A 13,284-nucleotide genomic window follows, 5' to 3' on the forward strand; every position below is an offset into this window, starting at 1 on the left:
GGGGCCCGAAAACCAAAAAAAAAAAAAAAAAAAAAAAAAGTGAAAATCCATCTATTTCGAGTGAAGAAAAATGTCTGTAAGAGACCAAATCAGTGCAACAAAATAAAAAATTAGATAGACCTTATAAGATTCTATACCCAACTATTAACTAAATAGCAAAACAAAAATCAAAGGCAAAATATAAACAAATAATTCTCCCCTGATTGTCCTTCAGCTATGGACCCCTCTCTCCTTCCCTTCATCTCCAATACTCTATAATCTGGCTTCTACCTCAGTGACCAACTCCAATGGACACTTAGTTCTACCCTTACCTGACTCTCTACAGACCCTGATAACAATGACAACTCTCTACTTTGGGAAGCATGACACTGCTTCAGCCTTCTCTTTCTGTTTCCTCTCTGACACTTCCTCTTTAGTATGGTTTGCTGGTTTCTCTCTCTTTGCTTACAGTCTATAATGATGATGGTCCCCTTGAGTTTCATCATCAGATCCTTTTTTCTTGCTCTCTATACTCTCCCTGAGTAATTTCATTCCCATCTATACACATACACCAGTGACGCTAAGATACAGATGTAGAACCTTTATTTCTTTCATCCCCAAATGCTTACTATCTTTAACTAGCTGTCACACAAACCTTCTCAATCTCACCACATTCAAAACTTGATAAAATATTTAAGCTCACTTCTACCCTGCTGTCCAACTAGCTCCTCCTGTATTCCTTTACCATGATAAACAGCCCTGCCCCCTACCCAGTTTGTCAAACCCATCTCTTCTTCTCTGCCCCGATTCTGCTGAAGTAACCTTGACGTTCTTCTCTTTCGGTAAACCTCTAGAACCCTATGGGATTTATGTTTCTAAAGTAAAAATTTAAGTACTTCTGATCAGGATAGTGGAATAAATGCACAACTTATTAATAATTCCCTTCTCTCCATCCCAACTGCAAATACATAGCAGTGATAGTGATAGATGAAATAAATTCTTTTTTTTTTTTTTTTTTTTTTTGGGGTAGGGGGTCTCCCACTAGGCACGATCCCGTGTCCCCTGCATCGGCAGGCGGACGCTCAACCACTACGCCACCAGGGAAGCCCTGAAATAAATTCTTACAAAAATTTTTAAAGACCTAACCGTTTAAAAATAAGACAAAGGAACCACAAACATAAAGATGTTATGAATGCTAAGCATAACAGGGAGTGATGGCTGAAATCAAAAGCCCTTATGTGCTCTATGATCAGAAACCAGCTGTATCAGAAAAAAAAATTGTAATGATGTGTGATTATGGATGTAACTAGACTTACTGTGGTAACCACCTCACAATGTATACATTAACAAATCATAACATTGTACACTTGAAACTAATATGTCAACTGTATATCAATTAAAAAGAAAAAAGGAAAAAAAGAAACCAGATGGTCAATTGGAAATTCAATTCTGGTATGGAAATAAGGACAGAAAACACATATAGTTAGGGGATTTAAATCAGTCTTTCCCTTTGAAATGGGCAAATTTCTCCTCCCACACCCACAAATGTTTAAAAAATAGTGACTACTGTTTGGAGCTGCTTGCAAGGATCACCAGAAAGAACAGAGACAACTCCAAAACCAAAAATAAAGTTAAGCCAAGTCAGCTAGGAAAAAGGGTCTGCAAAACATTGGCAGGACGAAAGGCATGAACTACTAATATTAATACCTAGTTTTGAATTGGAGCTGGGAGGGCAGTGGTATCTGCCAAACTATGGGAAGGGAGAGGAAAGTGGGAGGGAAAAACAAAACAATAAATCTGCATTCAAAGTGATTTTGTAAATTAAAATTTCAAAGCATATAAAATGGCAGAGAATGAGAGAATATTCTCTCAGGAATAAAAATGATAGAGCGATATGAAAATGACTGAAATTAGTATGTGTACCATGCTTTCAAAAGAGTAAATAAAAAACATTATTAAAAAAAACCCAGAAGATAAAGAAATCAAAACTGGTAGCTATAAATCAAGTTTAGAAGAAAGAACAGAAAAGTAGATATTGTTTTGGGAATAAAAATCAGGCAGCACTGAGGAATTCACCCAGAACTTAGCATGGATTGATGCAGAGCTATCAAAGAGAAGATAGATGTCAAAACAAACAAACAAACAAAAAAACCAACTTGAGGAGTTCCATCAAACCAACAAAGCCACACTGGGAAACTCCATAAGAAATGCCACCACAGCAGTGGTGCACCTGGGATCACCATCCATAATTAGGAGATTCTTCCCATATGGAGTTGCTATATAGATAAGAAAGGGACCCTCAATATTACAGAAACAGATATTACGAAGATTTTCTGCACCCAAGGTTCCCAATGACTTATGCATCTGCCACCCCAGTCCAGTGAAGGGCCTTGGTGGCCAAGTTTCACAACTTGAATGTATGTAATGAGGACAAAAGTGAGGTGAGAGGGGCAACCATTAGCAGTTGGTAAACAACTTAAGATTGATTTTGGCTAGGAATGAGAATGGGTCAAGGAAACTCTGAAAGCCCAGAAAGCATGGAATAGTGATGGGTAGCTGGTGGCAACATAAATACAATATCCATTTAGACACACAGTGCATGAACAAAAGAGAGATTTGGTTAGACGATCATTCTCACCAGGGAGACACTCAAAAAGTCTGTCCTTCTGACAGCCCACTGGAGTGGTACTACTCAGCAACACATAGTTTCCAAGTACCCTCATTCCCCCATGCAAGAATAACCACGTGAAGGTACAGCAAAGTTTTGGTATCTGTCGAAGATTACCAGCAGCCCTTGTACAATTCTATCTCAAGATAAAATTTAAAAATCAATGGACATGGGGCTCACTGGTGGTGCAGTGGTTAAGAATCCGCCTGCCAATGCAGGGGACATGGGTTCGAGCCCTGGTCCAGGAAGATCCCACATGCCACGGAGCAACTAAGCCTGTGAGCCACAGCTACTGAGCCTGCACTCTACAGCCCATGAACCACAACTACTGAGCCCACATGCCACAACTACTGAAGCCCCACACCTAGAGCCCGTGCTCCGCAATGAGAAGCCACGGCAATGAGGAGCCCGTGCACCGCAAGGAAGAGTAGCCCCCGCTTGCCGCAACTAGAGAAAGCCCGCACACAGCAACAAAGACCCAACGCAGCCAGATAAAATAAAAATAAAATAATAAAATAAATGTATGGAAAAAAATCAATGGACATGCACAGATCTGGCAACATATCTCAATACAGATCAAAGAAAAGAAATCCAAACTGCAGGAATGACTCATGTTCCAATCACACATGGAATCATAACTAACCAAGGTCTACATCAGTGCTTTTCCTACTTGAATATGCACTCGGAGACCACATTAAAATGCAGATTCTTGGGCTTCCCTGGTGGTGCAGTGGTTGAGAGTCCGCCTGCCAATGCAGGGCACATGGGTTCGTGCCCCCGTCCGGGAAGATCCCACATGCCGCGGAGCAGCTGGGCCCGTGAGCCATGGCCACTGAGCCTGCGTGTCCAGAATTCAGTATGTCTGGGATGAGGCCTGAGATTCTTCACCTAACAAGCTTCCACGTAATGGCAATGCTGCTGGTCTTCAGACCAAACTATGACAAGTAGAATCTCTAAAGCACAACACCACAGATATCATGTATGGATCTCCTGTCACAAGCTTCCTGGGTTACCAGCATAGGCAACAAAGTTCCAGGAAGCCACAGGGAACCCAGGGGAATTTAGACAGTACCCTTATTATCCCAAGTCAGCCACCATGACCAGTCCAAGGTGGCACTAGTGTCTAAACTTTTAAACAACTATTAAGAAAGCTCTGAAAAATAGAACCCATGTCAGATCATGGCCACTAAGGGTGGCCTGAATTGTTCCTCAGGAGAGAGAACTCTTAACACATTCATTGAGCACAAGCTCCCATCCAAGACTCCAATAAGATGATAATTAAGAACTCAATACTGCAAAAAAGGATAGGAGGGGAACTAGTAGCAGAAAAGAGATTGCAACAAATTATAAAAAAGAAAAGGAGAACAGAGAAGTCATAGTAATGTATACTCCATATAAGCGTTCAACTTTTAGAATGAATCTTCAAATAAAAGATGATTACATAATTAAACTTCTTCCAACAAACAAAAGATGGTTACATAAGAAAATAGGTTATTAAGCTAGATAACATGAAAGTGGAGCTGACATGACTGAGAGGGAGAAGAGCAGGTAGAAGTAAGATTGGGAGTGCTAATAACCTCATCCAATATTATTGGGACTGAAGAAGACTGTCTGAAGCTGACAGATCAAGAAAATAAAGCTGGAATACATATATCTAGGATGGGAAAGGGAAAACAAAGGTAAGAGAGCTCAACTTCTTTTCTTTCATTGTAGAAAGTAAACAGATGAAGATTCTAAATTGAAAATCACTTAAAAAATTAATGTAGCCACGATACTTAAACAATAAACAGAAAAGATAAAAACAGGAAGCAGGGCTGGGAAGAGAGGTTTAATATGAGCTCTGTGCGTATTTTCCTTTTGTACCTTATACACATACTTCGTTAAAATTTTAAAAGAAAAACTTCTTGCAACCCCAACCCCACAAAAAGGAAATAATTTAACAGTTTCATTGGTAAATTAGAATTATTAAAGAACATTTTTGTTGTATACCTGAGATTCTTCAGAGTGGTACTGAAAGGGTTCCATGTTGCCCATAACAGCAGTCCCCAGAACAGACATGAGAGCCATTTTATGATCTGATACTCTAGTTTTCTGCCAAATAATTGCCTAGGGACAAAATAACACAGACAACTTTTGACACAATTTGGATATAGTAAACTCAAGTACTTATACAAATTATTGCTATATTTAGCATTCATCCCTAGCTTATATTTTCTGCATCATTTATAAGATATGCATGTCTGACAGAACTCCGTTTCCAAATTTTAGTAGCTATATATGCTGCAGTGTAGAATCTATTTTAATTTCCCTTAACCTCAATTTTCTTCTCTCTGTAAGATGACTAAGAATAATTATCTCCCTGAGTTGTTGGAAGATGAAAATATATGATGTAGGCAAACACATAGGCAGTGTCTGGCATAAAACAGTTTCATTAAATATTAATTCTCTCCCCTCTTCTAATCCTAAACTTCAGAGTATATACTTCAGAGTATATTTAAATTAAATCGCTACTCCAAGTAAAGTATTACTGTTTTATTGAAGACAGACACCTATGCTATAAGATTTCTGTAAATAGTCAAACTGGTATAAAAATTTAGGATAATGCATGCTTTTTAAAATTACCTTTATAATTACCTTTTACACACAGAAAACTTTAAAAAAGCTAACTGAACCTTACAGACATAAAAGCTGAATAATGAGTTTGGATTTTTTTCACTGCAAGCATCCAGTAGGGTAGTTTAAGAGAAGCATAGTCCAGAGAGACCGCACCAAAGTTTGGCTGTGAAGTGTATGATCAGGTACCACATACTGAAATTTTTTCAGTTAATGAGGTCCAATTATAGTCAAATCTCTTGAGAAACCACCAAATACAGACACATATCATTCATTCAACAAATATTCACTTAGAACCCCCTAAATCCTAAAGAAAATGTGTAAAGGGCTTAGGAGAAAACATCAACATTCAAGAGGCAGACAGAGGAAGAAGAGGAGACTGAAAAAGATTGGCCACAGAGGCAAGAAGAGTCACAGGACATTATGGTGCATAGAACAAGGAAGTTTTTTTAAGAAGAAAGAAGTAGTTATGTGTGACCAGTGTTGAGAGACCAAGGTAAAAAAAGAGATGTGGCCACAGGATTTAGCAATCAGGAGGATGAGAGCAGTTCTCAGGAAGCAGAGTAAACGAAGCCAAATTTTACTTACTAGACAGTGACTATAGGGGGAACATATGAAAGAGACAGCTCTTTTAGGAAGTTTGGCTGTAAAGTGAAAGCAGACAGCAATAACTGGAGGCAGGTGGATCAAGGCAAGCCTTGATGACACACTTGAACAAAAAGCAGTGAGGGAAGAATGGGTATACAAACAAGTAGGTTTGTAGAATCAATGGAAGGAAGTTGAGAAAGTTCTCCTTTGTTCTCTCTTTCTCTCTCCCTCTTTTTTTTGTAATGTAGAAAGGTTATTTGTTCCAAGTAAAAAGACACTGATTTAAATATTTGATTGTACAGAAGGTTTAAAAGAAAGAGAGATACTCCGGCTAGATCAAAGGATCCTAGCCAAACAAATTCCTTAACATGACCCGGAACCTATGTAGGCAGGAAGAAGTACTAACAATATTATGTATAATAAAATGAAAGGGGAAGTAAATGAATTCATGTTGTTCTCTAACTGGCATGTCAGGGGATAGCAGCGAAGTGCTGTTCTCTTCTGGACAAGATGACAATAGTCACTGACTCTGCTTCTTGATATGTATCGTCTGTAAGCCACTTTTGTTTTTAGAATCTCAAAGACCAACCTGCTGGGGAAAACAGATAGTGTAACAACTGCTCAAGAAGACAAATTGCCCAATATTTAGTGTAACAGGAAAACCTTTTACCTATTCCCAGGGTTTTATTAATACTAATCAAGTAGGAGTTACAATTTATGAAGAACTTACTTACTAGGCACTACTATTCTAGAAACCATTAATTTTCACAACCATTTCAGGCAGGTATTATTATCTCATTTTCCAGATGAGGAAACTGAGGCTCAGATTGATTTACCCAAAGAAACAGAGATATTAGATCATGGAATCATGATTCATACCCTAACCTTTCTGGTTCCAAATTTTTACTTTGCTAACATCTCTCTCCTCTCTAGTCAAGGATAGTAATAAGTTACAGCCAACGTCAGACCCTAATTGGGAATTCTCAAATAGTGTCTCTGACAAATGCATTTTCATGTATGAGTATGTGATATGTTATGAAATCTCCAGTTGTTTGAGGGTATTAATACACTCTCAAAGCAAAATTATTTTAAAAATTCATTTAAAGTTAAATAAATAATTTACCTTTAGAAGAGGGCAAGGAGAAAAATCGGGGTCTCCAAATCAAAGAAACCACACCAGAATAACAGAAATCCAAAAAAGACTGGGAGCTACTCTTATAGCATCCTGAAGTCAGAATACTTTTGAGAGTGCAGCTTGTCAGTACCAACCTTAACCGTATTATGCAGATCCTTATACCTAAGGATTTCTAAACTTCTGATAATTTTTATTTATTAATATTCATATAAATACAGATGTGTAGTAATTAGTCCCAGCAAAATGACAGAACTAGAATTTAGGTACTGTTCTGTCCTAGATGCCAACTTTTCACTGTCTATTGCTTTGAAAGTGATCTCAATTAGAAAAAAGGACCTAAAGTACATGAAATCAAATAGAAAAGTAAATTGTAAACAATTAAAAAATTAAGGTATAGGTTCAATGTGTATATTTCTAAAAATATTACGTTTTGGTAACTACATTTCCACTTAAAGGCCAATACGCTATTTAAAATTGGAACTGCTCCAGGAAACATGGGATGTCACGTAAGTTTTTTTTTTTTTGCGGTACGCGGGCCTCTCACTGTTGTGGCCTCTCCCGTTGCGGAGCACAGGCTCTGGACGCGCAGGCCCAGCGGCCACGGATCACGGGCCTAGCCGCTCCGCAGAATGTGGGATCTTCCCGGACCAGAGCACGAACCTGTGTCCCCTGCATCGGCAGGCAGACTCTCAACCACTGCGTCACCAGGGAAGCCCCACATAAGTATTTTTAATCTTTATTTCAGCACATATTATAATACATAAATGCTCTGGCTAAATTAAAATTTTTGGAGAAACTTCTAAATTTATTCAGCAAATATTTTATTGAACATCTACTTTGTACCAGATTCCATGCTAAAAGCTGGGAATACAAAGATAGAAGGACAAGGTCCCAGCTTTCAAGTAGCTAAAAATACCAAAGGAAAGTAAGGCATTAAAATAATTATAATGCATTATGAAAACCGCTAATACAAAACACAGTGGGAACACTGTAGAAGAAACCTAAGTCTACTCCACAGAGCCACTGCATGTGCGGTGAGACTTGAAAGGAGTCTGCCACCCACAAATTATGGGAAGGGCATTCCTGACAGGTAGAAGAGCACATGCAAAGGTATGGAAGCATAGAAAATATGCCTTGCTGGAGATGAAGCTGGACAAGAAGCTGGACAAGATAGATAGACAGGAACAAGATCGTGAATGACCTAGTATATCATGCAAAGAAGTTTATAGTTTCTCTTATATGCAATGCAGAATCAATGGACAAATCTAATTGGGAAAATGCCATGATCAGATATGGATGTTAGATCTTTTGACCTTGAAGACTTTCTGTTAAGTGAGATAAGTGAGACAAAGACAAACACTGTATGACATCACTCATATGTAGCATCTAAGGAAAAACTCACAGAAACAGAGTAAAATTGGTAGTTACCAGGGCATAAGGGTTGGGGGGATAGGACAGATGTTATTTAAGGGTACAGACTTGCAATGAGTAGTAAATAAATCCTAGAGATGTAATGCACCGTACAGTGAATATAGATAATAATATTGTATTACATTCACCAAACTTGCTGAGAGACTAGAACCTAATTATTCCAACCAGTAAAAAGAAAAATTAGTTAATGTTATAGAGGTGCAATTATTGCTACAATGGCAATCATATTATATTCAATAATACAGTATCAAGTCAACATGTTATATACCTTAAATTTACACAATGTTTTGTGTCAAATATATTTCAATAAAAAAAAGAAAGAGATCTTTGGCAAGAACGATTTAGTGAGAATTGAAACTAAAGCAATATGGATTAAAAAATGTGACTGTAATAATCCAACTCAGAGATTCTCAACTTTTATTGAGGACACATAAAATGGATGAGGTTCACATTCGCAAAATAGTCTCATAGACACTGACGATTGTGTGTTTTTCCTGGCACACTAGCTATAACACTATCGCTTTCTCTTCTACTCACAAAAATACAATGGAACGCAAGTCAGTAAAAGTGACATTTACAGGATTATTTATCTTATTTTTTTAAAGGTAAAACATTTGCGAACTTTGGTATCTTACTAATATTAACACTGTGGCTGAGAATCACTGGACTGGGTAACAGAACCAAGCACACTGCTAAGAGTAAAAGAAAACATATAGACTAAAGGATATGAAACAGACTTGATGTGATTTTGTGACTCAGTGCATAGGGAGAGGAAGAAAAGGAGAAGAATCAGGAATGTGATTGAATCCTTGGTACCAATAACAGCATCAAGTACTCAGAAGGGCCCAGTAAACGATTTGTTGAAGGAGTGAGCAAATGAATACATTTTCCTAGAGAAAAGTAACCCTAGTGGAGTTGAAAACTAGCTCTTTATTTTTAAATATTAAGACTGCTGGTTCTCACACCACTACATGGGTTAGAAATTATAGTCTTTGTCTATTCCTTTAGGAAATCCAGAACAACTTTGCTTTTCCTTCTTTTCTTTAAAATACTAGTTTTATTCTGATAGAACTGACACATGATACAATTTAAGTATACAAGTATACAATTCAATGGTTTTTAGTATGTTTACAGAGCTGTGCAACTAAATCCCCACAGTTTAATTTTTTAAAACAATTTTATCATTGCAAAAAGAAACCCTGTACCCATTAGCAGTCATTCCCCATGTCCCTGCACCTTCACCTTATGCAATCACTAATCTACTGTCTCTATAAATTTCCCTACTTTGGGTATTTCATATAAATGGAATCATACGATACATAGTGAGTGGCTTGTTCACTTATAGCATAACTTTGTCAAGTTTTATCCATGCTGTATCAGTACTTCATTCTTTTTTTAAAATCCAGTTTTATTTAGCTACACAATGCTAAAGACTTTACAGACTGTCTCAGGTGTATCTTACAGTAATGATACAATTTAATTTACACGAAAGGGTAAAACATAAAATATATGAATTTAGTTTTGAGTTTACAGTAAGGGAAGAAGCTAGCATAATTAATATTATATGATCTAAAGAAAAAATAGGAGCTAACAAATTCTGTAACTGAGTGTTAATTTGCATGAGATGATAGATTCTCCAGATGAGGGACTTTTATGCTGTTCAACTCAGAAATTTAGTGTCTGTCACATAACGAATATTATTTACATGTTTTAAAATGAGATGGATGTAGAAAGCCACCAGCTATATACCCCACTAATGATGATTCTAACTCAGCTCAGGTCACAGGAACTTCCAATATTCTCTCCCTTCTAGATGGAGGATAGAAATAGGTGACTGAGGTTCTTTCCAATTTCTATAAACAGATACTGATAAAATGATTCCTACCAAAAAGTTACAAATAATACTGACAGCAGCAAGGCTCTTTGAAAGAAGATCATTTTGAATGACACTGCTTCCTAGTTCTGTTTATCATTTTCAAGTGAATTTTGAGTCACTGCTTTTTTAACACTTCTGAACAATTTCAGCTTAGATATAATTTTTATGCAATGCCTCTGAATTCTGACCATTAAACACAATGTGTTTAGGTAAGAATCACATTAAGTCATTAGTGTGCTTCATTTCATTGGCATCTGGAATAGTCACTGATTAGCTGGGTTGACTGGTTTCATATGTAAAAATGTGCAGAATTCCTTTTATCTTCATCGTCCATACTAGAAATTTTAAAGGCAAAAAAGCTATGCTCAAGTGATTTCAGGTTAAAACATGTGATTTCAAGTGATTTCAGAGTTTGGGCACTCAAACTTTAATCAAAGGCTCAATCTCCACATATTTATGTGCAAAATTCCAAAGTGACACTTATCAAATAAAGAAATCTTAATGTCCTATTAACAGCTATATAACCTACACTTCTGTATGTCACATAACATTTAATTCTTTTTGCACTGGGAGCTGCACTGCAAACATAAATCTATTTATATAAATACAGCCTTCCTGAAAGATTCCAAAAGCACTAGTCCACTCAACATGCCTATACACATCGAAGTACTGAGGTCCCATCACAGAGAAAAGAGCAATGGGTTACGTAGACATACAAGGAAAAAAATGGTCAGAATCCTTGCCCTCTAGGAAATTAAAAGCTGGCTGAATTAGAATGCAGTATTGGTATCAATAGGATAATTAAGGACATGGAAATATTTGGTTGATAACGAGCAATAATTTCTTTTTTAAAATCTTTTTTTCAGCTTTGAGGTATAATTGACAAAAACTGTATATATTTAAGACGTACAATCTTATTGTTTCATATAATATTGCATATTGTGCAGTGATCACCACAATCAAGCTAATAAGCATTCATTACCTCACATAGTTACTATTTTTTGTTTTTACTTTCATCCCACCACCAACTCCCCTCTGGTAAACACCTGTTGGTTCTCCATGAGTCTTTCGGTTTGTTATGCTTACTCATTTGTTTTGTTTTTTAGACTCTACATATAAATGAAATCATACAGTATTTCTTTTTCTCTGACTTATTTCACTCAGCGTAATACCCTCTAGGTCCATCCATGTTGTTGCAAATGGCAAGATTTCATTCTTTTTTATGGCTCAGTAGTATTCCATTGTATATACGTACCACATCTTCTTTATCCATTCATCTGTCAATGGACATTTAGGCTGCTTCCATATTTTTTTTTTTTTTTTTGCAGTACATGGGCCTCTCACTGTTGTGGCCTCTCCCGTTGCGGAGCACAGGCTCCGGATGCGCAGGCTCAGTGGCCATGGCTCACGGGCCCAGCCACTCCGCGGCATGTGGGATCTTCCCAGACCAGGGCATGAACCCGTGTCCCCTGCATCGGCAGGCAGACTCTCAACCACTGTGCCACCAGGGAAGCCCCATTCCATATCTTGACTATTGTAAACAGTGCTGCAATGAACATAGGGGTGGATATATTTTGTCAAATTAGTATTTTTGTTTTCTCTGGAAAAATACCCAGAAGTGGAATAGCTGAATCGTGTGGTGGTCCTATTTTTAATTTTGTGAGGAACCTCCATGCTGTTTTCCTTAGTGGCTGCACCAATTTACATTTCCACCAACAGTGCAGGAGGGTTCCCTTTTCTCCACACCCTCTCAAATAACACCTGTTATTTGTTGCTTTTTGATCATAGCTATTCTGACAGGTGTGAGGTGATATCTCACTGTGGTTTTGGTTTGCATTTCCCTGATGATTAGTGATACTGAGCATCTTTTCAGGTGCCTGTTGGCCATGTTTTCTTTGGAAAAATGTCTACTCAGGTCCTCTGCCTTTTTTTGTTAACATCTTTATTGGAGTATAGTTGCTTTACAATGTTGTATTAGTTTCTGCTGTATAACGAAGTGAATCAGCTATATGTATACATATATCCCCAAATTCCCTCCCTCTTGCATCTCCCTCCCACCCTCCCCATCCCACCCTTCTAGGTGGTCACAAAGCACCAAGCAGATCTCCCTGTGCTATCCTCTGCCCAGTTTTAAATCAGTTTATTTGGTTATTAAGTTGAGTTCTTTGTACTTTTTGGATATTAACCCCTTATCATATATATTGTTGACAAACATCTTTGTTCATTCAACAGGCAGCCTTTTCATTTTGTTGACAGTTTCTATCATTGTGCAAAAGCTTTTTAGTGTAGTCCCATTAGTTTATTTTTGCTTTTGTTTCCTTGCCTGATGAGAGAGATCCAAAAAAATACTGCTAAGACCAATGAGTGTACTGTTTATGTTTTCTTCTAAGAGTTTTACAGTTTCAGGTCTTACATGTAAGTCTTTCATCCATTTTGAATTTACTTCTGTAAATTGTGTGAAAAAGTAGTTCAGTTTGGTTCTTTTGCATGTAGCTGTCCAGTTTTCCCAACATTATATGTTGAAGAGGCTGTCTTTTTCCCATTGTGTATTCTTGCCTCCTTTATAGTAGATTAATTGACCATATACATGAGGGTTCACTTCTGGGCTCTCTATTCTCTTCCATTGATCTTTGTGTCTGGTTTTGTGCCAATATCATATTGTGTTTTTTTTTTATAACTTTTATGTTTTATTTATTTTTGACTGCATTGGGTCTTCGTTGCTGCATGTGGGCTTTCTCTAGTTGCGGTGAGCGGGGGCTACTCTTTGTTGCAGCACGCGAGCTTTTCATTGTGGCCACTTCTGTTGTTGTGGAGCACGGGCTCTAGGCACGCGGGCTTCAGTAGTTGTGGCACGTAGGCTCAGTAGCTGTGGCTCACAGGCTCAGTAGTTGTGGCACACAGGCTTAGTTGCTCCGCAGCATGTGGGATCTTCCCGGGCCAGGGCTCGAACCTGTGTCCCCTGCATTGGCAGGCAGATTCTTAGCCAGTGCACCA

At 37.8% G+C, this 13,284-nt stretch overlaps 1 protein-coding gene across 6 annotated transcripts in view; it reads right to left on the bottom strand.

The window, feature by feature from the left end:
• The window catches only part of PMS1 (PMS1 homolog 1, mismatch repair system component), a 99,023-nt gene that overhangs the window by 29,898 nt on the left and 55,841 nt on the right, over positions 1-13,284 (bottom strand). For all 6 annotated transcript variants that reach the window (XR_003001632.1, XR_003001633.1, XM_024733673.1 and 3 more), the window contains one exon: positions 4,637-4,753. Coding sequence is in view for 4 of the 6 variants with exons in the window: in XM_024733673.1 (XP_024589441.1) it covers positions 4,637-4,753 (117 nt within the window). In the remaining 2 variants the exon portion in view is untranslated. The remainder of the gene's footprint in view (positions 1-4,636; positions 4,754-13,284) is intronic.

This window comes from Neophocaena asiaeorientalis, unplaced genomic scaffold (genome assembly GCF_003031525.2).
Source record: "Neophocaena asiaeorientalis asiaeorientalis breed wild unplaced genomic scaffold, Neophocaena_asiaeorientalis_V1.1 scaffold24, whole genome shotgun sequence".
Classification (NCBI taxonomy): Eukaryota; Metazoa; Chordata; class Mammalia; order Artiodactyla; family Phocoenidae; genus Neophocaena; species Neophocaena asiaeorientalis.